General features: G+C 45.0%; 1 protein-coding gene across 2 annotated transcripts; it reads left to right on the top strand.

The window, feature by feature from the left end:
• The first annotated feature begins 1396 nt into the window (after positions 1 to 1396).
• Positions 1397 to 25879, top strand: LOC139402166 (glycogen [starch] synthase, muscle-like). Of its 2 annotated transcripts, XR_011633237.1 has the most exons (17): positions 1397 to 1605; positions 4891 to 5009; positions 6124 to 6305; positions 8064 to 8255; positions 11466 to 11651; positions 12621 to 12765; positions 13048 to 13165; positions 15230 to 15350; positions 16561 to 16667; positions 16793 to 16852; positions 17761 to 17953; positions 18430 to 18556; positions 18907 to 19002; positions 19267 to 19430; positions 19516 to 19596; positions 23862 to 24639; positions 24755 to 25879. XR_011633237.1 is itself a non-coding variant. In XM_071146258.1 (16 exons), exons 2-16 carry the CDS (start codon positions 4892 to 4894, stop codon positions 24108 to 24110), a joined length of 2139 nt encoding a protein of 712 aa, XP_071002359.1. In that variant the 5' UTR covers positions 1419 to 1605; position 4891; the 3' UTR covers positions 24111 to 25879. The 2 variants fall into 2 exon arrangements, 1 of the variants encoding a protein (XP_071002359.1); XM_071146258.1 differs by having other exon boundaries at positions 1419 to 1605; positions 23862 to 25879.
• The last annotated feature ends 780 nt before the right edge of the window (positions 25880 to 26659 follow it).

Genomic DNA, 26659 nt, shown 5'->3' with positions numbered 1-26659 from the left:
TCCCTATAGGCTGTCTCGTCGTTGTCGGTGATCAGGCCACTGTTGTGTCACCGACAAACTTAATGATGGTGTTGGAGTCGTGCTTGGCCATGCAGTAATGAGTGAACAGGGAGTACAGGAGGGGACTGAGCACGCAGCCCTGAGGGGCCCCCGTGTTGAGGATCAGTGTGGCGGATGTGTTGTTACCTACCCTTACCATCTGGGGGCGGCCCGTCAGGAAGTCCAGGATCCAGTTGCAAAGGGAGGTGTTTAGTCCCAGAGTTCTTAGCTTATTGATGAGCTTTGAGGGCACTATGGTGTTGAACGCTGAGCTGTAGTCAATGAATAGCATTCTCACATAGGTGCTCCTTTTGTCCAGGTGGGAAAGGGCAGTGTGGAGTGCAATAGAGATTGCATCAGTGGAACTTATAATTAAACAGACTTTCCAAACGTGGGTCTGTTGTAGACCCATGCAGTTCCTCAGCGAAGTCAGTTCCTTTCGGATTTCCTCATTTCAAAATAAAAGTCCCCCCACAAGTTCTGACTTTTTTTTGTTGCAGGTATGGCGCACCTGCAGAACTTTAATTATGACGTAAGGTAAGCGGAGAGGAAGTGGGTATACAACAGACAGACATTTGAAAAGTCTGTTTAATTTATGTTCAGTTTTTTTTAAATCTCAATTTCCCCACTGCATTAGGACCAACCCTACAGACAATCTACATAGTAAATTGAAATTGAACTTCTGGCTTTGCAAGCTAATTCCTAACAAGGCTAGTATGTAAATACTACTGTTGCTAAAAGCATCTAGCTTCTTGGAGGTTGGGAGATTGGGAACCCATCTGGGCTAGCTAAAGCCAACTTTATAGAATTGCTAGTTGGCTAGTAGTATTTTTTTTTCTTTACCTGCAAATCTGCAAATGCCCCATGTGGGCAATGACGTGTGTGTGTGTGTGTGTGTGTGTGTGTGTGTGTGTGTGTGTGTGGAGAGAGAGACATGCAAAGAGGAAAAACTATAAGTTCGGTAAGGTTTCACAGCATATAAGAACTGAGAGCGGGGCTTGCTGCATGGCCAAATGTCATTCTGTAATCACGTTGTCGGTTGTACTTTCCGCTATACTCCAATCTGACACTCAACGAACATTATAAATAACTTGCTTGCCCTTTTCTCTCCTCTTTGAAAAATAAAAAAAGACAGACCAGTTGCTCACGTTGCTCACGATTCCCTCTCCTTCGATTGACAACAAAGTCCACCAACCAGAGTCCGTGTTAGTGAACTCAGTAAACCAATTGTCCATTTTGGTTTGTGAAAACGACCCATTTCCCATGGGCGGGGCCTGTACCCCATAGAAATCAAGGGGTCAAGAACGCCATCTCATGAATAATGTGAAAGGGGCGGTACTTTAGCCGATACAACCCCGCCCCCTTACGTGCAGTAATCCGCACACAGACGTTATTTCATTTTGTCCATCAACATGACACACTGTGCATTAAACCAATGTGAATCTCCAGCATTCGCATGAGGCTTCCGCCCCCTCTGCTATCTCAAGTTTTTTTGTTGATTGATTGAAACAGATGATAACGCTGCCATAGCTTGCTTTACCGAACTTGGTACGACACCGGTTTAGGGTAAGTAACCTTCACCACTTCAGTGGGGTTGATGATAATTCCATGTTTTCTGGAACGTATAGCCTATGAGGACGTGTATTATTGCCGAGGTTAGGAGAGCGTCGTCTGCATCGCGATGTGTTTGCTGTCATAGTCACACTGTGTTCTGGCTGGGCAAGCAGTCTTTCCTGATACAGTGTGTCGTTGCAATGTAGCGGATGACAGTAAACACGTTACATTTATCATTATTAGTAACAAAGCGGTGTTTCATATTTATAAATGATAGTGTGTTGTTCGCTGCTGGAGTGTGTGTGTGTCTGTGTTGGAGGTGTGACTGAGCGGCACGAGCGAAGAGGAGGCCTCAGACAGTACTAGTAGCATCAACCTGTTCACAGGCAGCCCTACAGGCTTCTTTAGGATGTATAATGGACTTCATTCATAGTCAGGAAGAGAAAGTAGCCTCAGACATGGTCAGTGTGACATAGACTATCATGTATGATATATATTAGCCTGCCCTGGCTGAGTAGGTCTCATCTGTCTTTTACAGCTTTATCATTCATCAAATGTGTGTGTGTGTGAGAGAGAGAAGAAAAAAAGGGGGAGAACATTCTCTCGATCATCACAAGTGTGTTACACTACAGTATTATGACCTGCTCTATATGACATGTCTCTACATTTCCAACAACAGTCTGAAACCATGGGAGTTGGTTTTGCCCGAGCCACAGCATGCCAACAGTCGACCAGCCTTGGGTTGCTGCAACTAGTGTCGTAAATCACCCTGCAATATTTCATCATGGTGCTGTGTGTCACCAGCATCGTTTGTTGTCCAAGCTATTTCACAGAAGCTGAGGGGTGTGTGTCACATTCAGTATTTTTCTGGCATGACAGGAATGTCTGGTCAGAACATGTCACTAAAATAGTGTAGTAACTTCCTGGACCTAGGCTCTACTCAGAGCCCACCTGCACCTCTCTCATCCTCTCCCTCCCTCCACCTCTTCTACCTTACCCCCCCTCGTCCTCTTCCTCCCTCCACCTCTTCTACCTTCCCTCTCTTCCTTGTCCTCTCCCTCCCTCCACCTCTTCTACCTTCCCTCTCTTCCTTGTCCTCTCCCTCCCTCCACCTCTTTTACCTTCCCTCTCTTCCTCGTCCTCTCCCTCCCTCCACCTCTTCTACCTTCCCTCTCTCTTCCTCTCCCTCCCCCCACCTCTTCTACCTTCCCCCTCTTGTCTTCCACTACTTTACATTACAGTTGATGACTGTACTTCCACAAATATTTCACTCTCTCTCACACACACAAACAGATCACACTCACGCACACACACACACCACACAAATCACATTCTCTCTCACACACCCATATGCACACACACAACACTGCATACTGTCTCTCTCATTCTCACGCACACTCCTAGAACCCCATAAGACACAGAGGAGCTAGTTGGAACAGCCTCTTCTCATTGGCTTTTTAAAGACTGAAGGTGTGTGCCAGTCTGGCAGTTCTTTGGGCTGTGAAGGAGATTGCCTAACACTCAGCTGCCAAGCTGCTCTCCAACCGATATCCTGGTCTCAACAAATCTCATTTGAACATAAACCAACTCTCCCATTCTGACGTCATTTTTATCCAGCCTTCTCAGTTTGCAAAGTAGACCAGTGACTCAGTCAATAAAATGTATTTAATTAATCCCTTTTGACATCAGCGGCTGACACAAATACTTCTACAGATACCCAGCCTAAAATCCCCAAAGAGCAAGCAATGTGGAAAAAGTCCCACGAGAGAGAGGTGTGTGTGTGTACTGTGTGTGTGATATATATATCCCCCGCCACATAGACTATAGCAGCATAGATAGGAACACAGTAACAACTGTAGCAGTGATGAATAAATACATGTCCATTGGGGTGGAGGCAGAGTAAAGACTGTCGGGGGGGGGGGGGGGGGACCATAGGGAGAGCAGCAGACTAAATTACCATTGAGGGGGTGGAGGCAGAGTAAAGACTGTCGGGGGGGGGGGGGGGGGGGGGGACCATAGGGAGAGCAGCAGACTAAATTACCATTGAGGGGGTGGAGACAGAGTAAAGACTGTCAAGGGGGGGGGGGGGGACCATAGGGAGAGCAGCAGACTAAATTACCATTGAGGGGGTGGAGACAGAGTAAAGACTGTCAAGGGGGGGGGGGGGACCATAGGGAGAGCAGCAGACTAAATTACCATTGAGGGGGTGGAGGCAGAGTAAAGACTGTCGGGGGGGGGGGGGGGGACCATAGGGAGAGCAGCAGACTAAATTACCATTGAGGGGGTGGAGACAGAGTAAAGACTGTCGGGGGGGGGGGGGGGAGCAGCAGACTAAATTACCACTGAGGGGGTGTGGGGACCAAGTGAAATAAAATATAAATAATCATTTTTGACTGACACATATTTTTAAACCACGACGTCCCAGTTCTCTCTAAGCTGAGTGTACTGAGGTAGTTGTAACCATCCACTCTCTCAATGGTCTTAGCAATCTGGGCGCCAGGTGGCCTAGCGGTTAGAGGCAGGTGGCCTAGCGGTTAGAGGCAGGTGGACTACTAACCGGAAGGTTGCAAAATCAAATCCCCGAGCTGACAAGGTCAAAATCCGTCGTTCTGCCCCTGAACAGGCAGTTAACCCACTGTTCCTAGGCCGTCATTGAAAATAAGAATTTGTTCTTAACTGACTTGCCTAGTTAAATAAAGGTAAAATAAACTGATATGTAAAAATGCTGGAAAGTGAGCACACATTCACTTAAACCCTTAACCTCACTGACTCTACTCCTAACCAATGGTAACTTTTCAACCTCACCCCTTAACCTCACTGACTCTACTCCTAACCAATGGTAACTTTTCAACCTCACCCCTTAACCTCACTGACTCTACTCCTAACCAATGGTAACTTTTCAACCTCACCCCTTAACCTCACTGACTCTACTCCTAACCAATGGTAACTTTTTAACCTCACCCCTTAACCTCACTGACTCTACTCCTAACCAATGGTAACTTTTCAACCTCACCCCTTAACCTCACTGACTCTACTCCTAACCAATGGTAACTTTTCAACCTCACCCCTTAACCTCACTGACTCTACTCCTAACCAATGGTAACTTTTCAACCTCACCCCTTAACCTCACTGACTCTACACCTAGCCCCATTTATTTTCCACCTCAATGATGACCCCCATGTCTAACTACATGTTCAGCTATTTTAGCTCTGCCAGCTGAATATACCCTTCCTTCCAAAAAACAATGTGTGTGTCTCATGACATGTCTAAACCATGTGTGTTGTTGTTCTTTCCCAGCATGCCTCTGGCTCGCAGCCTGTCCATCACCTCCCTGTCGGGGTTGGAGGAGTGGGATGAGGAGTTTGACCTGGAGGACGCTGTCCTCTTCGAGATCGCATGGGAGGTGGCCAACAAAGGTATCACTGTGTGTGTGACGACAGTATATTAGGAAAAACTCTTGGTTCTGTGTGTAATAATAACTCTTGGTTCTGTGTGTAACGACAGTATATTAGTAATAACTCTTGGTTCTGTGTGTAACGACAGTATATTAGTAATAACTCTGGGTTCTGTGTGTAATAACTCTTGGTTCTGTGTGTAATAACTCTTGGTTCTGTGTGTAACGACAGTATATTAGTAATAACTCTTGGTTCTGTGTGTAATAACTATTGGTTCTGTGTGTAATAACTCTTGGTTCTGTGTGTAATAACTCTTGGTTCTGTGTGTAACGACAGTATATTAGTAATAACTCTTGGTTCTGTGTGTGACAACAGTATATTAGTAATAACTCTTGGTTCTGTGTGTAACGACAGTATATTAGTAATAACTCTGGGTTCTGTGTGTAATAACTCTTGGTTCTGTGTGTAATAACTCTTGGTTCTGTGTGTAACGACAGTATATTAGTAATAACTCTTGGTTCTGTGTGTAATAACTATTGGTTCTGTGTGTAATAACTCTTGGTTCTGTGTGTAATAACTCTTGGTTCTGTGTGTAACGACAGTATATTAGTAATAACTCTTGGTTCTGTGTGTAACGACAGTATATTAGTAATAACTCTTGGTTCTGTGTGTAACGACAGTATATTAGTAATAACTCTTGGTTCTGTGTGTAACGACAGTATATTGGTAATAACTCTTGGTTCTCTGTGTAACGACAGTATATTAGTAATAACTCTTGGTTCTGTGTGTAACGACAGTTTATTAGTAATAACGCTTGGTTCTGTGTGTAATGACAGTATATTAGTAATAACTCTTGGTTCTGTGTGTAATAACTCTTGGTTCTGTGTGTAACGACAGTATATTAGTAATAACTCTTGGTTCTGTGTGTAACGACAGTATATTAGTAATAACTCTTGGTTCTGTGTGTAATAACTCTTGGTTCTGTGTGTAATAACTCTTGGTTCTCTGTGTAATGACAGTATATTAGTAGTAACTCTTGGTTCTGTGTGTAATGACAGTATATTAGTAATAACTCTGGGTTCTGTGTGTAATGACAGTATATTGGTAATAACTCTTGGTTCGTGCCTCTGTGCAGTTGGTGGGATTTACACAGTGATCCAGACCAAAGCCCGTCTGACGGCAGAGGAATGGGGAGAAAACTATTTCCTGGTTGGTCCGTACGTGGAGAGTAACGTCCGTACCCAGGTGGAGCTGATTGAGCCCACCAACCCTGCCCTTAAGAGAGCCATAGACAAGATGAATTCCAGTGGATGTAAGGTACAGACCCACACAGAGACCCGCACAGAGACCCGCACAGAGACCCACACAGAGACCCGCACAGAGACCCACACCAGTTTGCTGGCACTGTTAAAGTACTTAAAGGGGAAATCTGCAGTTGCTTCATCCATTTTTGATTCTTTAAGAATATAACTTATTTAAATGCCTCATGAGCTTAGTTTAACTGTCGTACCCCACCACAACCCAAAATATACAAGCTTGATTTACTCCAATGTTTGTAAACATTAAACAAACACCATATAAATCAAACATGGTTAAAACGTATCAGTGTGATATCATGGATGGTCAGTCCATAGCTCTGTCTGAGTTTGAGAGTGGTTACATTTCCCCAGCCCCACCCCTCAGCTTTTTACCAAACTGCAGATTGTCACTTTAAAGCAGCTGCATGTAATATTAGCACCAAAGGAGAATAAATCCATGAGACTAAAATGTGCTTTTTAGAACCCAGTGTGAAGTTTCTAATTAGAATTCGTACCTCAACTAGCCTGTGTGTGTGTGCAGCTTCCTGAATTACCATTGGTTCTCCATCGTGACGTTGACAACAATATGAAAAAAACATTAGCAGTACATAACTTATTCACGTCCTTGCAATTGAAGTTTTTTGGGGGGATTATGATGAGGTTAAAAGCAGTATTATTCCATTTTAGGCATTTCTAAGCAGTGTCCTTCGGTTTTTAAAAAGGTTTGATCAGTGACGTCAACCTTGCCTCAGAAGCCCCTGTGCACCCCAAGACTCCACCTAACACTGGTCCATGGCATTGGCCTTTCCTCAGGACACACACACACACAGTCTTGTATAACTAACCTTGTGGGGACACACAAGTCAGTTCCATTCAAAATCATATTTTCCCTTACCCTAATCTTAGTTCCTAACCCTAACCCTAGTTCCTAACCCTAACCCTAGTTCCTAACCCTAACCCTAGTTCCTAACCCTAAACTTAATTCTAACCCGAGCACTAATTCTAACCTTAACCCTAAACCGCCTAGAAATAGTATTTGACCTTGTGGGGACTAACAAAATGTCCCCAGTTTGTCAAAAATACATTTGTTTACTTCTGGTCCCCACAAGTATAGTTGAACACGTCCCCACACACACACACACACACACACACACACACACACACACACAGTGTCCCTCCTCTCTGTATTTATTTCACTCTATCCTTCACTCTCTGTCCCTGTCGTTCTAATCTCTGGTATTTCTGTTAAAAGGTTAAAGGCTGTATCAGTGTCACACACACTGCTGTCTATTTCTGGTAGGCAGTCTGTAGCGTGTGTGTAGTGGGCATGTGTAGTTCATATGTGTAAGTGTGTGTGCCATACTGAGTCACTCCTTGGCATTCTAGGTGTGCATTGTCGTAGCAGTGCAGTGCACCATGGGAAAGCCCTGTGTAGTGAGGTCAGATCATTTGATTGGATGAGAGCGATACTGTGCCGTAATCGTCCTCACTTCAGGACTGGAAGTTGTGGAACATATGTGTAAATCATTGTGTAAGCTCCCAGTTCTTTATGGTATAAACAACAGGAAATGGTATTTTAATTATCTGTACTGGGCCACAACAAATAAACATATACATGTCAAACACTCTATGTCCAGACTGTGACCACATTGAAAATATGCTAAATGTGTTGCGACACTATGGCTAACAGCACCTGCCTGGCTAGCAAGCTACTTTAAAAACACTGACCCCAGTCTCTTTCTCACCCTTTCTCTCTCACTCTCTCTCTTCACCCCAGGTGTACTTTGGTCGTTGGCTGATTGAGGGCAGTCCATACGTGGTGCTGATAGATGTGGCGTTCACTGCCTGGAACCTGGATAAGTGGAAAAAAGAGTTGTGGGACAACTTCTCTATCGGGGTGCCCTGGTTCGACCGCGAGGCCAACGACGCCGTCCTCTTTGGCTTCTTGACCGCCTGGTTACTAGGGGAGGTGGGTTGCTGCCACAGAGGGTCAGGGATAATGGGTTACTAGGAGAGTTGGGTTGCTGCCACAGAGGGTCAGGGATAATGGGTTACTAGGAGAGGTGGGTTGCTGTCAGGGATAATGGGTTACTGGGAGAGGTGGGTTGCTGTCAGGGATAATGGGTTACTGGGAGAGGTGGGTTGCTGTCAGGGCTAATGGGTTACTGGGAGAGGTGGGTTGCTGTCAGGGATAATGGGTTACTGGGAGAGGTGGGTTGCTGTCAGGGATAATGGGTTACTGAGAGAGGTGGGTTGCTGTCAGGGAGGGTCAGGGATAATGGGTTACTATGAGAGGTGGGTTGCTGCCAGGGAGGGTCAGGGATAATGGGTTACAATGAGAGGTGGGTTTCTGCCAGGGATAATGGGTTACTATGAGAGGTGGGTTGCTGCCAGTGATAATGGGTTACTAGGAGAGGTGGGTTGCTGCCAGGGAGGGTCAGGGATAATGGGTTACTGGAAGAGGTAGGTTGCTGTCAGGGATAATGGGTTACTGGGAGAGGTGGGTTGCTGCCAGGGAGGGTCAGGGATAATGGGTTACTATGAGAGGTAGGTTGCTGTCAGGGAGGGTCAAGGATAATGGGTTACTAGGAGAGGTGGGTTGCTGCCAGGGAGGGTCAGGGATAATGAGTTACTAGGAGAGGTGGGTTGCTGCCAGGGAGGGTCAGGGATAATGGGTTACTAGGAGAGGTGGGTTGCTGCCAGGGAGGGTCAGGGATAATGAGTTACTAGGAGAGGTGGGTTGCTGTCAGGCATAATGGGTTATTAGGAGAGGTAGATTGCTGTCAGGGATAATGGGTTACTAGGAGAGGTGGGTTGCTGTCAGGGATAATGAGTTACTAGGAGAGGTGGGTTGCTGTCAGGGATAATGGGTTACTAGGAGAGGTGGGTTGCTGTCAGGGATAATGGGTTACTAGGAGAGGTGGGTTGCTGTCAGGGATAATGGGTTACTAGGAGAGGTGGGTTGCTGTCAGGGATAATGGGTTACTAGGAGAGGTAGATTGCTGTCAGGGATAATGGGTTACTAGGAGAGGTGGGTTGCTGTCAGGGATAATGGGTTACTAGGAGAGGTGGGTTGCTGTCAGGGAGGGTCAGGGATAATGGGTTACTAGGAGAGGTGGGTTGCTGCCAGAGAGGGTCAGGGATAATGGGTTACTAGGAGAGGTGGGTTGCTGTCAGGGATAATGGGTTACTAGGAGAGGTGGGTTGCTGTCAGGGAGGGTCAGGGATAATGAGTTACTAGGAGAGGTGGGTTGCTGTCAGGGAGGGTCAGGGATAATGAGTTACTAGGAGAGGTGGGTTGCTGCCACAGAGGGTCAGGGATAATGGGTTGAATGGGGATAAGGGGGGCGTGGCCTACATACTGCTCACTGTTATAAGTAGGTGGTTCTAGCCCAGTAGTCGCCAACCTTTTCTGAGTTAAGATCACTTTCGCAGTCAAAAAGCAAGCTGAGATCTACTGCTCAGATGTATTTTTTACATTAACCTCACACAAACAGTTTTGTAGGAATGAGGTTTGGGCAGTAGGCCTTATACATTATCACAGAATACTGGCTATATGATTGGCCTGCCAATATTGTTAATCAGACCATATTTCAAAACTCGAGCTTTGATAACAAAATAGATCAGTTGGTTTAGCAGTTGTGAGTCACTGTGAAGCATGAATTTAAATAATTGTCTTTTTTATTTTGCTGGACTGATGGTACCTGCAGCTGATGGTCAACGAGGCTTTTTTATTTTACTGGACTGATGGTACCTGCAGCTGATGGTCAACGAGGCTTTTTTATTTTGCTGGACTGATGGTACCTGCAGCTGATGGTCAACGAGGCTTTTTTATTTTACCGGACAGATGGTACCTGCAGCTGATGGTCAACAAGGCTTTTTTATTTTACTGGACTGATGGTACCTGCAGCTGATGGTCAACGAGGCTTTTTTATTTTACCGGACTGATGGTACCTGCAGCTGATGGTCAACGAGGCTTTTTTATTTTACTGGACTGATGGTACCTGCAGCTGATGGTCAACGAGGCTTTTTTATTTTGCTGGACTGATGGTACCTGCAGCTGATGGTCAACGAGGCTTTTTTATTTTGCTGGACTGATGGTACCTGCAGCTGATGGTCAACGAGGCCAAATCACCACGTCAATGATCTTCAGGTCGAAAAGTCGGAGCTCTAGAAAGATGCCAGAGTTTCCGACTTGGAATTCCGGGTTAGATGACCGTTCAAAACTATTTTTCCCAACCACCTCTCACGATCTCTGCTCTCTCCTTCCTTTCCTCCGGTGAGAGTGACCAGAGAGAGGGGACACCGTCTTCCACCTGATGGCGAAACTCGGTCGCACCGCATCTGCCTCATAAACACATTCATGATGTTCCTGTGACCTGAGAAAGTGAAATATTCCATAATATTAAAATGGACACGATGAGCTGCTAATAATAATAAAAGGCAGGGCTGTTGATACTTGGCTACTCTTTCATTACAGCTGCAGCCTGAGTGGAAGTACGGAGATGTGCGTTTTCTAATAGTGACAGAGCTGAATAGAAACTTAAACACTCATAAAAACAGCAGCTCTTTGCTGTATTCGTTGACAGTCTCGGTTGTCATTGGTTTTAAAAGTGATTAAATCTTACGTAGACTAGTAGCCTATTAAACTTGGCGGTGGCCAGAGTCATGGAAGCGTTGTAGCCACGGTGATTTGAGCTTTCCGATTGGGCAGCGTAGTAGGTGCACTTGATTTAGTCACAGATTTGCCGGGTATGCAGAGTTTGTCTCATGGGAACACTTTGCTTACCCGGTGCGCAGGACTTTTGAATCAAGTGCACCTACCAGCAACAGCTCAACACGATCTAAAAAAGGAGTGCAATACTTTATCGTTCGTTGGCTTTTCTACAGAAGTATTTCATCGACTAGGAATGTTTTGAAGATCGCGATCGACCGGTTGGCGACCACTGTTCTAGCCAGATTAATAATGGCTTGTGTCAGTTCAAGTTTACAATTCATTAGTAACAGTATTCCGTATAAGGTTCCGTATTAACCCCACATTGTCTTCCTCCAGTATGCTGGCCCATTATATTAACCCCACATTGTCTTCTTCCAGAATGCTGGCCCATTATATTAATCCCACATTGTCTTCCTCCAGTATGCTGGCCCATTATATTAACCCCACATTGTCTTCTTCCAGTATGCAGCGCAGTGTGAGGAGCCTCCCCATATCCTGGCCCATTTCCATGAGTGGCTGGCAGGCCTGGGCTTGGCGCTGTGTAGACAAAGACAGTTGCCCGTGGCAACCATCTTCACCACCCACGCCACCCTGCTGGGACGCTACCTGTGTGCCGGCAGCGTGGACTTCTATAACAACCTCGCCGATGTGAGTGTATCTGTGTGTTTGTGTGTACACATGTGGTGATGTCATGATCTGTGGTGTGTGTTGGTCAGGGTTGGGATGTCATGTTTACTTTGTTCTGATTGCTCTGTCTTTGTGCATCTTCACCATCATTCACAGGTAACTGACCTCACAGTAAGCGTTGTGGGTCATTCTAGGTTGTTTGAAGGTCAGTTGTATCACCCTAGCTAGTATCTTTTGCCCTGATCTTAAATCAACCCCTAGTCCCCTACTTAGTATTCACTAGTGTAGATCTGAAAGGGAACTGTTACCAGATGATACCAAGCTGATGCTTCTAGAGTTAGTGGAGAACTGTTACCAGACTGATGATACGAATCTGATGCTTCTAGAGTTAGTGGATAACTGTTACCAGACTGATGATACGAATCTGATGCTTCTAGAGTTAGTGGAGAACTGTTACCATACTGATACCAAGCTGATGCTTCTAGAGTTAGTGGAGAACTGTTACCAGATGATACCAATCTGATGCTTCTAGAGTTAGGGGAGAACTGTTACCAGATGATACCAATCTGATGCTTCTAGAATTAGTGGAGAACTGTTACCAGACTGATGATACCAATCTGATGCTTCCAGAGTTACGCAAGTGTGTGGAAGGTGGGGCGGGCAGGACCTTAGCGTTTTTAGCATGTTGGTTTTTAGCATCTAGTCTGTCCTGTTTCATCGACCCTGGATTGCTCCACTAAAACAGTGAAAGCACTTAGTTGATGTGCTATTTACTTGGCCCACAACTGCTGAACGTTGTGGGTCAGTGTCTCCCAGCCTCTTCACCATAGCCACTACTCTAGATCAGATAGGCTTTGTTTTATGATCAAAAATAATTGAGAACACTTTTTTTTTTCATGTTACTTATTCAATAAACTTTATCTCATAGTAGGTAATAGCTTAGTCTTGGTGAGTGGAATTGACGATTTGGAATTGTCCTCTCTGTCTCAGTTCAACGTGGATAAGGAGGCGGGGGATAGACAGATCTACCATCGGTATTGTCTGGAGCGGACAGCGGCACGCTGCGCTCATGTCTTCACCACCGTCTCTCAGATCACAGCCGTTGAGGCAGAGCACCTGCTCAAGAGGAAACCAGGTGTGTGTGTGCATGTCTGTCACAGGAATTCCTGTCAAGTCTCTCTGTTTTTTTAACCTTTTAATCTCATTGTTTGTTCTGACTGTCTGGCTAACCTCTCCTGTTCTTTCTCTACCTCTCCTGTTCTTTGTCTACCTCTCCTCTCTCTTGTTATCTCTACCCCTCATCTCCTGTTCTTTCTCTACCTCTCTTCTCTTGTTATCTCTACCTCTCTGTCTCCTGTTCTCTCTCCCTTTCCTGTTCTCCTTCTCTCTCCTTCTCCCCCGCCACCCCACCCCACAGACATAATCACCCCTAACGGGCTGAACGTGAAGAAGTTCTCTGCCATGCATGAGTTCCAGAACCTGCACGCCCAGAGCAAGAACCGTATCCAAGAGTTCATCAGAGGTCACTTCTATGGGTCAGTGGGGTCACCACCCAAACACAAATATACTATATATACATACTGCTGACCCACTGGGCACAGATGTCATTTCAATGTCTATTTTTGATTGTCATTATGTTGAGTTGTCAACTAATGTGAATTCAATGTGATTTCAACAAAACATGATCACCATCACATTGGATGTAGGTTCAAAGTTGGGTGAAAAAAAAAAAAAGAAATTCCCTTGTTTATTTTTTTTGTTGATTCAACATTATCACATTTGTTTTGTTTAAATGATGTGGAAACAATGTTAATTTAACCCGTTTTTGCCCAGTGATTGGAGTGTTACCTATCGTATTAATAGACAACCATAGAAACAGCCTGTTGCTTGAACCTTATTGACACTATCATTTTCAGGGTTTGATACTGTGGCCATAACAGTGCGACACATGTTTTGGTCGCAAGGGTGGCAGTTGCATATCGTTTTATCATGATTTATTCAAACAGTAATGTGCAACTGACCAAAAATAAATCAAGTTTCTGAAGAGGCAACATCGTCACGGGAATGCCCCTGTCTGTGTGTGTCAGGACTTGACATACAGGGGAGGTTTAGAAACCCTCCATCAGTGGCCCCCTGGCCAGTGGAAAACACATTTTAATAATGCTATTTTTAATCAAGGCTATATAATTTATTTAAAAAAATGGATTCCCAAAGCTTTTCGTTCATAACGAACGTCGGTTAATAACGTTGGTTATTTATCACTCGCGCTGCACACGGCCTATAGATGATCTGATGCGCAGAAAGAACGCGCAGCTCTGAAACAGCTGGTTGTTGTGTTGAGGAAAGCAAAACTCTATGCAGTTATTATGTTTGCTTCAACTTGGTTTTCTATACAAAGTTAGTTTGGCCGGTGTCGGCCGTCATTGCAGATAAGAATTTGTTCTTAACTGACTCGATTAGTAGGTTCACTTATTTATTTTTTAAAGTGGTGAGACTGACTAGCTACCACATGTACAGACACGTTGTTGTGTTTGTGTCAGGAGCATGCTGTCTATTTAGTCAGGCAAATTCCACATTATTGTGACATTTTAGAATGTAAAAGTTTTGTGAATGTCAATGCATAATACTATTGGTTAGGCCTATTAAAAACAGAATGCATTATTCATAGTGGAAACGCTTTGGGGGGAATTTTCTTCTTCTATAGGCTATTACAACAATGACATAAAATGTAGCTCCTTCAAAATTTGCCTACAATTAAGTGCTTAAAAAAAGAATTTAAAGTCCTTGAATTTGACATTCCGATGTCTGTATGAACCCTGTATAGGCGACTTACTCAGCCCACAAATTAAATAGAAAATGACCTGCTGTCAGATCTTGTATTTCTTTCTTCGGGCCAGTAGCTTTCAGTTGGCACTGGCCCAGTGTGTCTTGCACAGTTACCAGAATGTCAAGCCCTGCTGTGGGCTTAGCCGTTAGCGGTGCTAATGAGCGTCTAACCGTTTTGGGGTAAATGGAAAGACACTTAAAAGGTCAATACAAAGTAGCCTATAACTTGGCAGACACCTGGCAGAATCATTATGATTTACACCAATCCAGTGGCCATTGTTTTGAAAACTGCATCACAAGTGACTACAGAAACACAGTTAGCCAAACAAAACTGTCTGGCTGGTGCTCACCTGAGTTAAAGGGGAACAACACCCCCAAAAAACTTGATTGCTGACATTTTGAGACTGTATCAACAGTGGACTAATTAAACAAATGTCAAAATATAGTTTGTGGTATTTTTCTTTAATTTGCTAAGATTCTCAATCTCGTTATCAAATTCTACATACCCCAACCTTCATTTTAATGCTTTAAATCTTGATTATGGAGAACAAGGGAATGAATGAATGATGTGGTTGGATGAGGGTTGGGGTCCGTTCCATTTCAATTCAGGAAATAACCTGAATTCCAATATCAATTCTCATAGAGAAGCAAATGGAATGTCGGTTTACTTTTGGAATTGACTGAATTGAAATGAAATTGACCCCAACCCTGGTCTGGACATGTGGTCAGGTGATGGTCTCATCTTGAATGGTTGTTGTTGTCCCACCCGCCAGACACCTGGACTTCAACCTGGACAAGTGTCTGTTCCTGTTCATCGCTGGGAGGTATGAGTTCAGCAACAAAGGAGCTGATATCTTCTTGGAGGCTTTGGCCAGACTCAACTATCTACTGAGAGTAAGCTGTGTGTGCGTGTGTCCGGCACTGTGTGTGTGTGTGTGTGTACGTGCACGTGTATCAGAAAATGTGTGTGCGTTTGGAAAGTATTCAGACACAGACGCTTTACTCTCAGTACTTTTATGAAGCACCTTTTGCAGAGATTACAGCCTCGAGTCTTCTTGGGTATGACGCTACAAGCTTGGCACACCTGTATTTGGGGAGTTTCTTCCATTCTTCTCTGGAGATCCTCTCAAACTCTTGTCAGGTTGGATGGGGAGCGTTGCTGCACAGCTATTTTCAGGTCTCTCCAGAGACGTTCGATTTGGTTCAAGTCCGGGCTCTGCCTGGGCCACTTAAGGACATTCAGAGACTTGTCCCGAAGCCACTCCTGCATTGACTTGGCTGTGTGTTTAGGGTCGTTGTCCTGTTGGAAGTTGAATCTTTGCCCCAGTCTGACGTCCTAAGTGCTCTGGAGCAGGTTTTCATCAAGGATCTCTCTGTACTTTGCTCCGTTCATCTTTCCCTCGTTCCTGACTAGTTTCCCAGTCTCTGCCCCTGAAAAACATCCCCACAGCAGGATGCTGCCACCACCATTCTTCACTGTAGGGATGGTGGCAGGTTTCCTCCAGACGTGACACTTCGCATTCAGGCCAAAGAGTTCAATCTTGGTTTCATCAGACCAGAGAATCCTGTCTCAGAGCTCTACAAACAATTCCTTTGACCTCATGGCTTGGTTTTTGATCTGACATGCACTGTAAACTGTGGGTCCTTCTATAGACAGGTGTGTGCCTTTCCAAATCAGGTCCAATCAATTGAATTTACCACATGTGGACTTCAAGTTGAAGAAACATCTCTAGGATGATCAATAGAAACAGGATGCACCTGAGCTCAATTTTGAGTCTCATAGCAAAGGGTCTGAATACTTATGTAAATAAGGTATTTCTGTTTATTCTCAAATAAGGTATTTTTTAAAAATATTTTTTTATAGATTTGCAAACATTTCTAAAAACCTGTTTTCACTTTGTCATTATGGGTTATTGTGTTTAAAAAAAATCCATTTTAGAATAAGGCTGTAACGTAAAAAGTCAAGGGATCTGAATACTTCCTGAATGGACTGTGTGTCTGTGTGAGTGTACACACCCATTGTCTACCTGTCTGTCGGTTAGTTAGATGTATTCAAGAATCTTGCAGGTATTTACTCCCTCCCTGCCTCCTCTCTCTCCCCCAGGTCAACCACAGCGATGTGACTGTCGTTGCGTTCTTCATCATGCCTGCGCGGACCAACAACTTCAACGTGGAGACGCTGAAAGGCCAAGCAGTCAGGAAGCAGCTCTGGTAATGACAACGCCACCATGGCTGTTTCCTGCCACAGAGGGAGACACTTGCATGTGAGAAAATAAGAAAACGTATGTATTTCTAGTGACTAATAACTGGACTTTGTTTTGACATCCTCATGGCAGGGATACCGCTCAAACAGTGAAGGAACGCTTCGGAAAGAAACTATATGAATCACTGCTGGTGTAAGTGGACCTCTATGAATCACTGTCCTGTAAACCCATATGAATCACTGTCCTGTAAACCCATATGAATCACTGTCCTGTAAACCCATATGAATCACTGTCCTGTAAACCCATATGAATCACTGTCCTGTAAACCCATATGAATCACTGTCCTGTAAACCCATATGAATCACTGCTGGTGTAAGTGGACCTCTATGAATCACTGTCCTGTAAACCCATATGAATCACTGTCCTGTAAACCCATATGAATTACTGTCCTGTAAACCCATATGAATCACTGTCCTGTAAACCCATATGAAATGTATTTATATAGCCCTTCTTACATCAGCTGATATCTCAAAGTGCTGTACAGAAACCCAGCCTAAAACCCCAAATAGCAAGCAGAAACCCAGACAACTACTGCACCTCAGGAGTAAATGTCCGTTGGCTTTTCATAGCCGATCATTGAGAGTATCTCTACCGCTCCTGCTGTCTCTAGAGAGCTGAAAACAGCAGGTCTGGGACAGGTAACACATTCGGTGAACAGGTCAGGGTTCTATAGCCGCAGGCAGAACAGTTGAAACTGGAGCAGCAGCACGGCCAGGTGGACTAGGGACAGCTAGGAGTGAATCACTGTCCTGTAAACCCATATGAATCACTGTCCTGTAAACCCATATGAATCACTGTCCTGTAAACCCATATGAATCACTGTCCTGTAAACCATTATTACTGTAAGAGAGCTTATAGACAGTTTGTATGAATTACTTTGTGTTAGTTAAAGATTTTGATTTGATTTGATTAGTTAAAGAGAAGGGAAGCCCACACACATTTGATTCATGCTTATGTGTCTGCCTCTTGGCCTTCATCAGAGCTTTTGTGCTGGTTTGTATTTTACACCCTTAGTAAAATCTACCTTTGTGCTGCATTAGTGGGCAGTTGCCGGACGTGTCCAAGATGCTGAGTAAGGACGACTTCACCATGATGAAGCGTGCCATCTTTGCCACCCAGAGGCAGTGCCAGCCTCCCATCTGTACCCACAACATGCTGGAGGACAGCAACGACCCCATCCTCACTTGCATTCGCCGCATCGGCCTGTTCAACAGCTCTGCCGACCGCGTCAAGGTAGATTGATTGATTCATTTAAATAATTAGATAATTAAAAGTATTAGGCAGCTCCAGCCGGAGACGACGTTACATAGACTATGTCAACAATCCTCCAGGATAAAAACACGGCTCATTGCCATTGTCCTCATTTGCTAGTGAGATGGCATGTGGGCCATACTGACACTTTACAAATACATAGCCGTCACACTGTGCTCTGCTCTGGTCCCTCCCGTCACACAAATGTCATTCCTATAACACTATCCTGCTACTGATGCACAGGCCAGTCATGGCTAGAAACCATTGCTCAGCCCGCTGCAGAGCTGGGGGTCAAATGGGTTCAACTGCTTCAAAATAATTCCTCTCTTCCCCTTCTTCTGCACTGATTGGAAGACTTGTAAAACTGGTGTAAATAATATGGTGGAAGTGCATCTCTTTCATCTGGTCAACTCTGTCCTCATCCCCTGCTTCATTTGTGTTTCCCATCATCCTTTTAGGTGATCTTCCACCCAGAGTTCCTGTCCTCCACCTCTCCCCTCCTGCCGATGGATTATGAAGAGTTTGTAAGAGGCTGCCATCTTGGAGTGTTCCCCTCTTACTATGAACCGTGGGGATATACACCAGGTAGACTCTTATAGATACTATGAACCACCAGGTAGACTCTTATAGATACTATGAACCACCAGGTAGACTCTTATAGATACTATGAACCACCAGGTAGACTCTTATAGATACTATGAACCACCAGGTAGACTCTTATAGATACTATGAACCACCAGGTAGACTCTTATAGATACTATGAACCACCAGGTAGACTCTTATAGATACTATGAACCACCAGGTAGACTCTTATAGATACTATGAACCACCAGGTAGACTCTTACAGATACTATGAACCATGGAGATATGGTTGTCTTGTACATTGGCTGTATGGCATATACAAGTATATTTACTTCAATCTCTCTCTTTCTCAGCTGAGTGTACAGTCATGGGGATCCCCTCAATCTCTACCAACCTCTCTGGGTTTGGCTGCTTCATGGAGGAACACATAGCTGATCCCTCAGCATACGGTGTGTTCAGAATGTGTCCAAGTCAAGGTTGTTAAGTGTCTTCCAAGGGGCTGATTAAACATTCTACATTTAGAGAAGTAATGGTCCCTGTATAATATGTTGTTTAGATGAGGCTTTTATCCAAAGAGACAGTCATTCATGTTACGTTGTACGTATGGGGTGGTTCCAGTCGGAATTGAACCCACAACCTTTGGCATTACAAACGCCATTCTCTACCAACTGATCTCCAGTAGATTTGACTAATGCTGTTGTCCTCTACCTCAGGAATCTACATCCTTGATCGACGGTACAGAGGGGTTGATGAGTCATGTAACCAGCTCACGTCGTACCTGTTCCAGTTCTGTCAGCAGAGCCGGCGCGCCAGGATCATCCAGCGGAACCGCACAGAGCGTCTGAGTGACCTTCTGGACTGGAGATACCTGGGCAGGGTGAGAACTTTCACCTTTACCAAGAGAAGAAATGTCAACCGTTCTACTAATAACTATCATCTCTCCTCTCTCCTCTCTCCTTCAGTATTACATATCAGCTCGTCACATGGCCCTGGCTAAAGCCTTCCCAGATACCTACTTCTACCAACCTCATGACTCTGACACTGTAAGTCTGTCTCTGTCTGTCTGGAGAGGAGATGCTGTTTCCTCCTTTTGGGTAACAATGGGTACTTAATTTTAATAATTCTACACCGTTGGAAACCACCTAGTACCTAATGGTGCCCGGGGGAGATGAGTAAAACATGTGTTCTTATTGACTCAGTAGGAATCTGCTGTAGTGGACCTTTGTAGTTGGACTCTTCTTGTTTTATAACAGGGGTGTTTACTCAATTACCTGGAGGGCTGGGGGTTATAACAGGGGTGTTTACTCAATTACCTGGAGGGTTATAACAGGGGTGTTTACTCAATTACCTGGAAGGCTGGGGGTTATAACAGGGGTGTTTACTCAATTACCTGGAGGGCTGAGGGTTATAACAGGGGTGTTTACTCAATTACCTGGAGGGCTGGGGGTTATAACAGGGGTGTTTACTCAATTACCTGGAGGGCTGAGGGTTATAACAGGGGTGTTTACTCAATTACCTGGAGGGCTGAGGGTTATAACAGGGGTGTTTACTCAATTACCTGGAGGGCTGGGGGTTATAACAGGGGTGTTTACCCAATTACCTGGAGGGCTGAGGGTTATAACAGGGGTGTTTACTCAATTACCTGGAGGGCTGGGGGTTATAACAGGGGTGTTTACCCAATTACCTGGAGGGCTGAGGGTTATAACAGGGGTGTTTACACAATTACCTGGAGGGCTGAGGGTTATAACAGGGGTGTTTACTCAATTACCTGGAGGGCTGGGGGTTATAACAGGGGTGTTTACTCAATTACCTGGAGGGCTGAGGGTTATAACAGGGGTGTTTACTCAATTACCTGGAGGGTTATAACAGGGGTGTTTACTCAATTACCTGGAGGGCTGGGGGTTATAACAGGGGTGTTTACTCAATTACCTGGAGGGCTGAGGGTTATAACAGGGGTGTTTACTCAATTACCTGGAGGGCTGGGGGTTATAACAGGGGTGTTTACTCAATTACCTGGAGGGTTATAACAGGGGTGTTTACTCAATTACCTGGAGGGCTGGGGGTTATAACAGGGGTGTTTACTCAATTACCTGGAGGGCTGAGGGTTATAACAGGGGTGTTTACTCAATTACCTGGAGGGCTGGGGGTTATAACAGGGGTGTTTACTCAATTACCTGGAGGGCTGAGTGTTATAACAGGGGTGTTTATTCAATTACCTGGAGGGCTGGGGGTTATAACAGGGGTGTTTATTCAATTACCTGGAGGGCTGGGGGTTATAACAGGGGTGTTTACTCAATTACCTGGAGGGTTATAACAGGGGTGTTTACTCAATTACCTGGAGGGCTGGGGGTTATAACAGGGGTGTTTACTCAATTACCTGGAGGGCTGAGGGTTATAACAGGGGTGTTTACTCAATTACCTGGAGGGCTGGGGGTTATAACAGGGGTGTTTACTCAATTACCTGGAGGGCTGAGGGTTATAACAGGTGTGTTTACTCAATTACCTGGAGGGCTGAGGGTTATAACAGGGGTGTTTACTCAATTACCTGGAGGGCTGAGGGTTATAACAGGGGTGTTTACTCAATTACCTGGAGGGCTGGGGGTTATAACAGGGGTGTTTACTCAATTACCTGGAGGGCTGAGGGTTATAACAGGGGTGTTTATTCAATTACCTGGAGGGCTGAGGGTTATAACAGGGGTGTTTACTCAATTACCTGGAGGGCTGGGGGTTATAACAGGGGTGTTTACTCAATTACCTGGAGGGCTGAGGGTTATAACAGGGGTGTTTACTCAATTACCTGGAGGGCTGGGGGTTATAACAGGGGTGTTTACTCAATTACCTGGAGGGCTGAGGGTTATAACAGGGGTGTTTACTCAATTACCTGCAGGGCTGAGGGTTATAACAGGGGTGTTTACTCAATTACCTGGAGGGCTGGGGGTTATAACAGGGGTGTTTACACAATTACCTGGAGGGCTGAGGGTTATAACAGGGGTGTTTACCCAATTACCTGGAGGGTTATAACAGGGGTGTTTACTCAATTACCTGGAGGGCTGAGGGTTATAACAGGGGTGTTTACTCAATTACCTGGAGGGCTGGGGGTTATAACAGGGGTGTTTACTCAATTACCTGGGGGGCTGGGGGTTATAACAGGGGTGTTTACTCAATTACCTGGAGGGATGAGGGTTATAACAGGGGTGTTTACTCAATTACCTGGAGGGCTGAGGGTTATAACAGGGGTGTTTACTCAATTACCCGGAGGGCTGAGGGTTATAACAGGGGTGTTTATTCAATTACCTGGAGGGCTGAGGCTTATAACAGGGGTGTTTACTCAATTACCTGGAGGGCTGAGGGTTATAACAGGGGTGTTTATTCAATTACCTGGAGGGCTGAGGGTTATAACAGGGGTGTTTACTCAATTACCTGGAGGGCTGAGGGTTATAACAGGGGTGTTTATTCAATTACCTGGAGGGCTGAGGGTTATAACAGGGGTGTTTACTCAATTACCTGGAGGGCTGAGGGTTATAACAGGGGTGTTTATTCAATTACCTGGAGGGCTGAGGGTTATAACAGGGGTGTGTACTCAATTACCTGGAGGGCTGAGGGTTATAACAGGGGTGTTTACTCAATTACCTGGAGGGCTGGGGGTTATAACAGGGGTGTTTACACAATTACATGGAGGGCTGGGGGTTATAACAGGGGTGTCTACACAATTACCTGGAGGGCTGGGGGTTATAACAGGGGTGTTTACACAATTACCTGGAGGGCTGGGGGTTATAACAGGGGTGTTTACACAATTACCTGGAGGGCTGGGGGTTATAACAGGGGTGTTTACTCAATTACCTGGAGGGCTGGGGGTTATAACAGGGGTGTTTACTCAATTACCTGGAGGGCTGGGGGTTATAACAGGGGTGTTTACTCAATTACCTGGAGGGCTGGGGGTTATAACAGGGGTGTTTACTCAATTACCTGGAGGGCTGGGGGTTATAACAGGGGTGTTTACACAATTACCTGGAGGGCTGGGGGTTATAACAGGGGTGTTTACTCAATTACCTGGAGGGCTGGGGGTTATAACAGGGGTGTTTACTCAATTACCTGGAGGGCTGGGGGTTATAACAGGGGTTTTTACTTAATTACCTGGAGGGCTGGGGGTTATAACAGGGGTGTTTACTCAATTACCTGGAGGGCTGGGGGTTATAACAGGGGTGTTTACTCAATTACCTGGAGGGCTGGGGGTTATAACAGGGGTGTTTACACAATTACCTGGAGGGCTGGGGGTTATAACAGGGGTGTTTACTCAATTACCTGGAGGGCTGGGGGTTATAACAGGGGTGTTTACTCAATTACCTGGAGGGCTGGGGGTTATAACAGGGGTGTTTACTCAATTACCTGGAGGGCTGGGGATTATAACAGGGGTGTTTACTCAATTACCTGGAAGGCTGGGGGTTATAACAGGGGTGTTTACTCAATTACCCGGAGGGCTGAGGGTTATAACAGGGGTGTTTACTCAATTACCCGGAGGGCTGAGGGTTATAACAGGGGTGTTTACTCAATTACCTGGAGGGCTGAGGGTTATAACAGGGGTGTTTACACAATTACCTGGAGGGCTGGGGATTATAACAGGGGTGTTTACTCAATTACCTGGAGGGCTGAGGGTTATAACAGGGGTGTTTACTCAATTACCTGGAGGGCTGAGGGTTATAACAGGGGTGTTTACACAATTACCTGGAGGGTTATAACAGGGGTGTCTACTCAATTACCTGGAGGGCTGAGGGTTATAACAGGGGTTTTTACTCAATTACCCAGAGGGCTGAGGGTTATAACAGGGGTGTTTACTCAATTACCTGGAGGGCTGAGGGTCTGCAAGTTTTCCTTCCTCCCTTGTACTTTATCAATTAAGGTCATATTAATTAGGCACTCCCCTCACCTGGTTGTCTCTGTCCTCATTGGATACAATTTGAAAGGAACTAACAGCAGAAAGCAGACACGACCCTGATGGGATTGAGTTGGACACCCCTGGTTTATTTAATATGTGAAATAAGATATAAATCTGGATTAGTTAATCTTATGAGAAAGTGTCAGAGATTCAACATACTGCTATGCTACTCTGGCTGTGTTTAGACAGGCAGCCCAATTCTGATCTTTTTTAACTAATTGGTATTTTGGCCAATCAGATCTGAAATACATCTGACGTGATTGGTCAAAAGATCAATTGGTGAAAAACACGTCAGAATGTGTCTGCCTGTCTTAACACAGCCATGGTGTGTTGTCTGTGTCTTACCCTCTAAAACCCACCAACCTTTCTTTTCAGGCCCAAGGTTTCCGTTACCCTAGACCGGCCTCTGTGCCCCCATCTCCGTCTCTGTCGCGCCACTCCTCCCCCCGCCAAAGCGAGGCGGAAGAAGATGATGACCGCTATGATGAAGATGCAGAGGCAGAGAAAGACCGATTGAACATCCGCCAGCCCTTGACCCTGCCCAGTAAAAAGGGTCCCGCCTTGCCTTACACCCTGCCAGGTGCCAATGGAGAGAAGAACGGAGCCGCCGGCGTGAAAAACTGACTGTCTCACACACACAACATACACAAACGGACATATGCTGATACTCACTACACACACGTTACAAACACGGCACTCTTATCTTGACCGTCTCCACTTCCATAATATAGATCTGACAACTGCTGAAGAGATGAGCTCTTTACAGTGTGTTATTCATCCAGCAGCCGGAACGTCTTCCAAACCTACATGCAGCTCCGCCTCTGTGGGCATCCTGTACTGACATGGAGGAGGAGAGGGAAAGGATGGCTAGCCGGGTGATGTTTCCTTGAGTTAAAGAGCCCAGCTTTGAGATAACAAAGTGGGGTAACTTGGAGTATATAGGAGGGTTACCTCTGGTCAGTAATCTAGGTTACCTCTGGTCAGTAATCTAGGTTACCTCTGGTCAGTAATCTAGGTTACCTCTGGTCAGTAATCTAGGTTACCTCTGGTCAGTAATCTAGGTTACCTCTGGTCAGTAATCTAGGTTACCTCTGGTCAGTAATCTAGGTTACCTCTGGTCATTAATCTAGGTTACCTCTGGTCAGTAATCGAGGTTACCTCTGGTCAGTAATCTAGATTACCTCTGGTGATTAATCTAGGTTACCTCTGGTGATTAATCTAGGTTACCTCTGGTGATTAATCTAGGTTACCTCTGGTGATTAATCTAGGTTACCTCTGGTGATTAATCTAGGTTACCTCTGGTCATTAATCTAGGTTACCTCTGGTCCACAGGAGGCTGCTGAGGGAGGAACAGCTGGAATAATGGCTGAAACCATGTGTTTGATACCATTCCAGGTATTCTGCTCCAGCCATTACCACGAGCCCGTCCTCCCCAACCTCCTGTGCTCTGGTCCTTAATCTAGGAATTTATGAAATCCTTGCCAGTGTTGACTAACATGAGTTGTAACTGAGGCTAAGATAACCATATAACCAGTGGTATCATCAGGATAAAGAAAAAACTAGGGCTAATTAGTCTTGCTAACAAGGGCAAAGGCATTGGCCCACTATGTCATAGTCACACAACCAACCCAACAGCAGCAATTTTCCTGTTCAGACACTGAAGCAGTAACAGCAACCTGTTTAAACAGCAGCAGCACTTTTCCTGTCACACTGTAGCAGTAACAGCAACCCAACCAGCAGCAGCACTTCCCTGGGCTAGGAAACCAATAAGCAACACATTTAGAGCTGGGCCCATAGAGTTAGACTAGATAGATGTACTGCATGGACATTGCCATTGAGGGCTTCTACCACAGATACTAAGATGAGTCCTCTTTCTAACTCTATGGCTGAGCCTCAGAACGTCCTGCCGAAGAGCCTCCTGCTGAAACAGGCTCCCATTTGCTCAGAGATTCAGACCTTTCTGTGGGCGTTGTCATCGTCTCTGGGCCTTGTACTGTATTAGAACCGGCATTACTGTGTGTAAAAACTGTTGATTGGTCACCTTTTATCCTTTCAGTCAGTGAGCCTGTGTTTGAGTGTTTTTCTTTGTGTGTGTGTGTGTGTGTGAATGTATTTGTGATGGAACACTGATTCTGCCTGCACTCTGAGGTTTAGGTAAATAGGTGGGGCTTCCGTCCTGAAAAGCTAGAGGTGTTTTTAGACGACAGACTGTATTAGAGAGGAGCGAAGGGAAAAGGTCACAGGTTTGGGTGGATCCTATTCCTAGCTGTGCACAGCCAGAAACCAAGATGAGTTGATCCAGATCCCACACTGCTGTGTCAGTTTGTTTGTTTGTTACAATCACACACCATAGGAAGAGAAAATAAAGTATATTCTATGTATTAATGATGAAACACAGGACTCTTCTCTTTTGTTGGGGTTTTACTACAACAGGAAATACTGTGAGAGCTTGAAACTATAAGGTTCTATCTGCATGTTTTGTTATTGACATTTTGTTATTCCTTGTTCTGTACAATGTTCTCTACATGGAGTACTATATAACCCAATGTTAAGTTCAAAAGAATACAAGATAAGAATACATCATTCAAACCATTTAGGCTTCAGAACCTTATTTTTTGCAGATAGAACCTTCTAGTTTTAAGGTCACAATGGTGTGTGTGTGTGGTGTCAACATAAAGATCCTCATACATTACTGTTAACATGTATTACAGCTCAGTAGTGGATGTAACTGCATAAGAGCTGTAAAAGATGTGGGTTGTTGCTAGACGATTGCTAATGAATGTGGTGTCTGCCATCACCCTGAGAGAGTTGCTCATTTAACTTGTTACTTCACAAAGTCATGTTTTAATTTGTAGAGAAAAGGAGGGAAGTGCTGCTGGGATACAGTAGTAGGATGTTGTGTAGGATGAAGGTGCAACATTTGATTCCCCAGAATTGTAGATGCAGACTTGAAGGTTTTTGTCATCCTGATACAGTCACACCATATTATATGAACAAGCCCATCTTTGTCAATCCTGATACAGTCACACCATATTATATGAAGCAAGCCCATCTTTGTCAAGCCTGATAGTCACACCATTATATGAAGCAAGCCCATCTTTGTCAATCCTGATACAGTCACACCATATTATATGAAGCAAGCCGAACTTTGCTCACACATGATCAGTAACTAC

The sequence above is a fragment of the Oncorhynchus clarkii genome, unplaced genomic scaffold (genome assembly GCF_045791955.1).
Source record: "Oncorhynchus clarkii lewisi isolate Uvic-CL-2024 unplaced genomic scaffold, UVic_Ocla_1.0 unplaced_contig_1139_pilon_pilon, whole genome shotgun sequence".
Classification (NCBI taxonomy): domain Eukaryota; kingdom Metazoa; phylum Chordata; class Actinopteri; order Salmoniformes; family Salmonidae; genus Oncorhynchus; species Oncorhynchus clarkii.
This window is presented reverse-complemented; position numbering and strand designations above follow the sequence as displayed.

Excerpts from the sequence above, each read along its gene's own strand:
- LOC139402166 (XM_071146258.1), top strand. The coding sequence starts at position 4,892 with ATGCCTCTGGCTCGCAGCCTGTCCATCACCTCCCTGTCGGGGTTGGAG. Across the intron at positions 13,166-15,229 it reads ATCAGAGGTCACTTCTATGG|ACACCTGGACTTCAACCTGG; the intron begins GTCAGTGGGGTC and ends CCCACCCGCCAG. Across the intron at positions 19,003-19,266 it reads AGCTGATCCCTCAGCATACG|GAATCTACATCCTTGATCGA; the intron begins GTGTGTTCAGAA and ends CCTCTACCTCAG.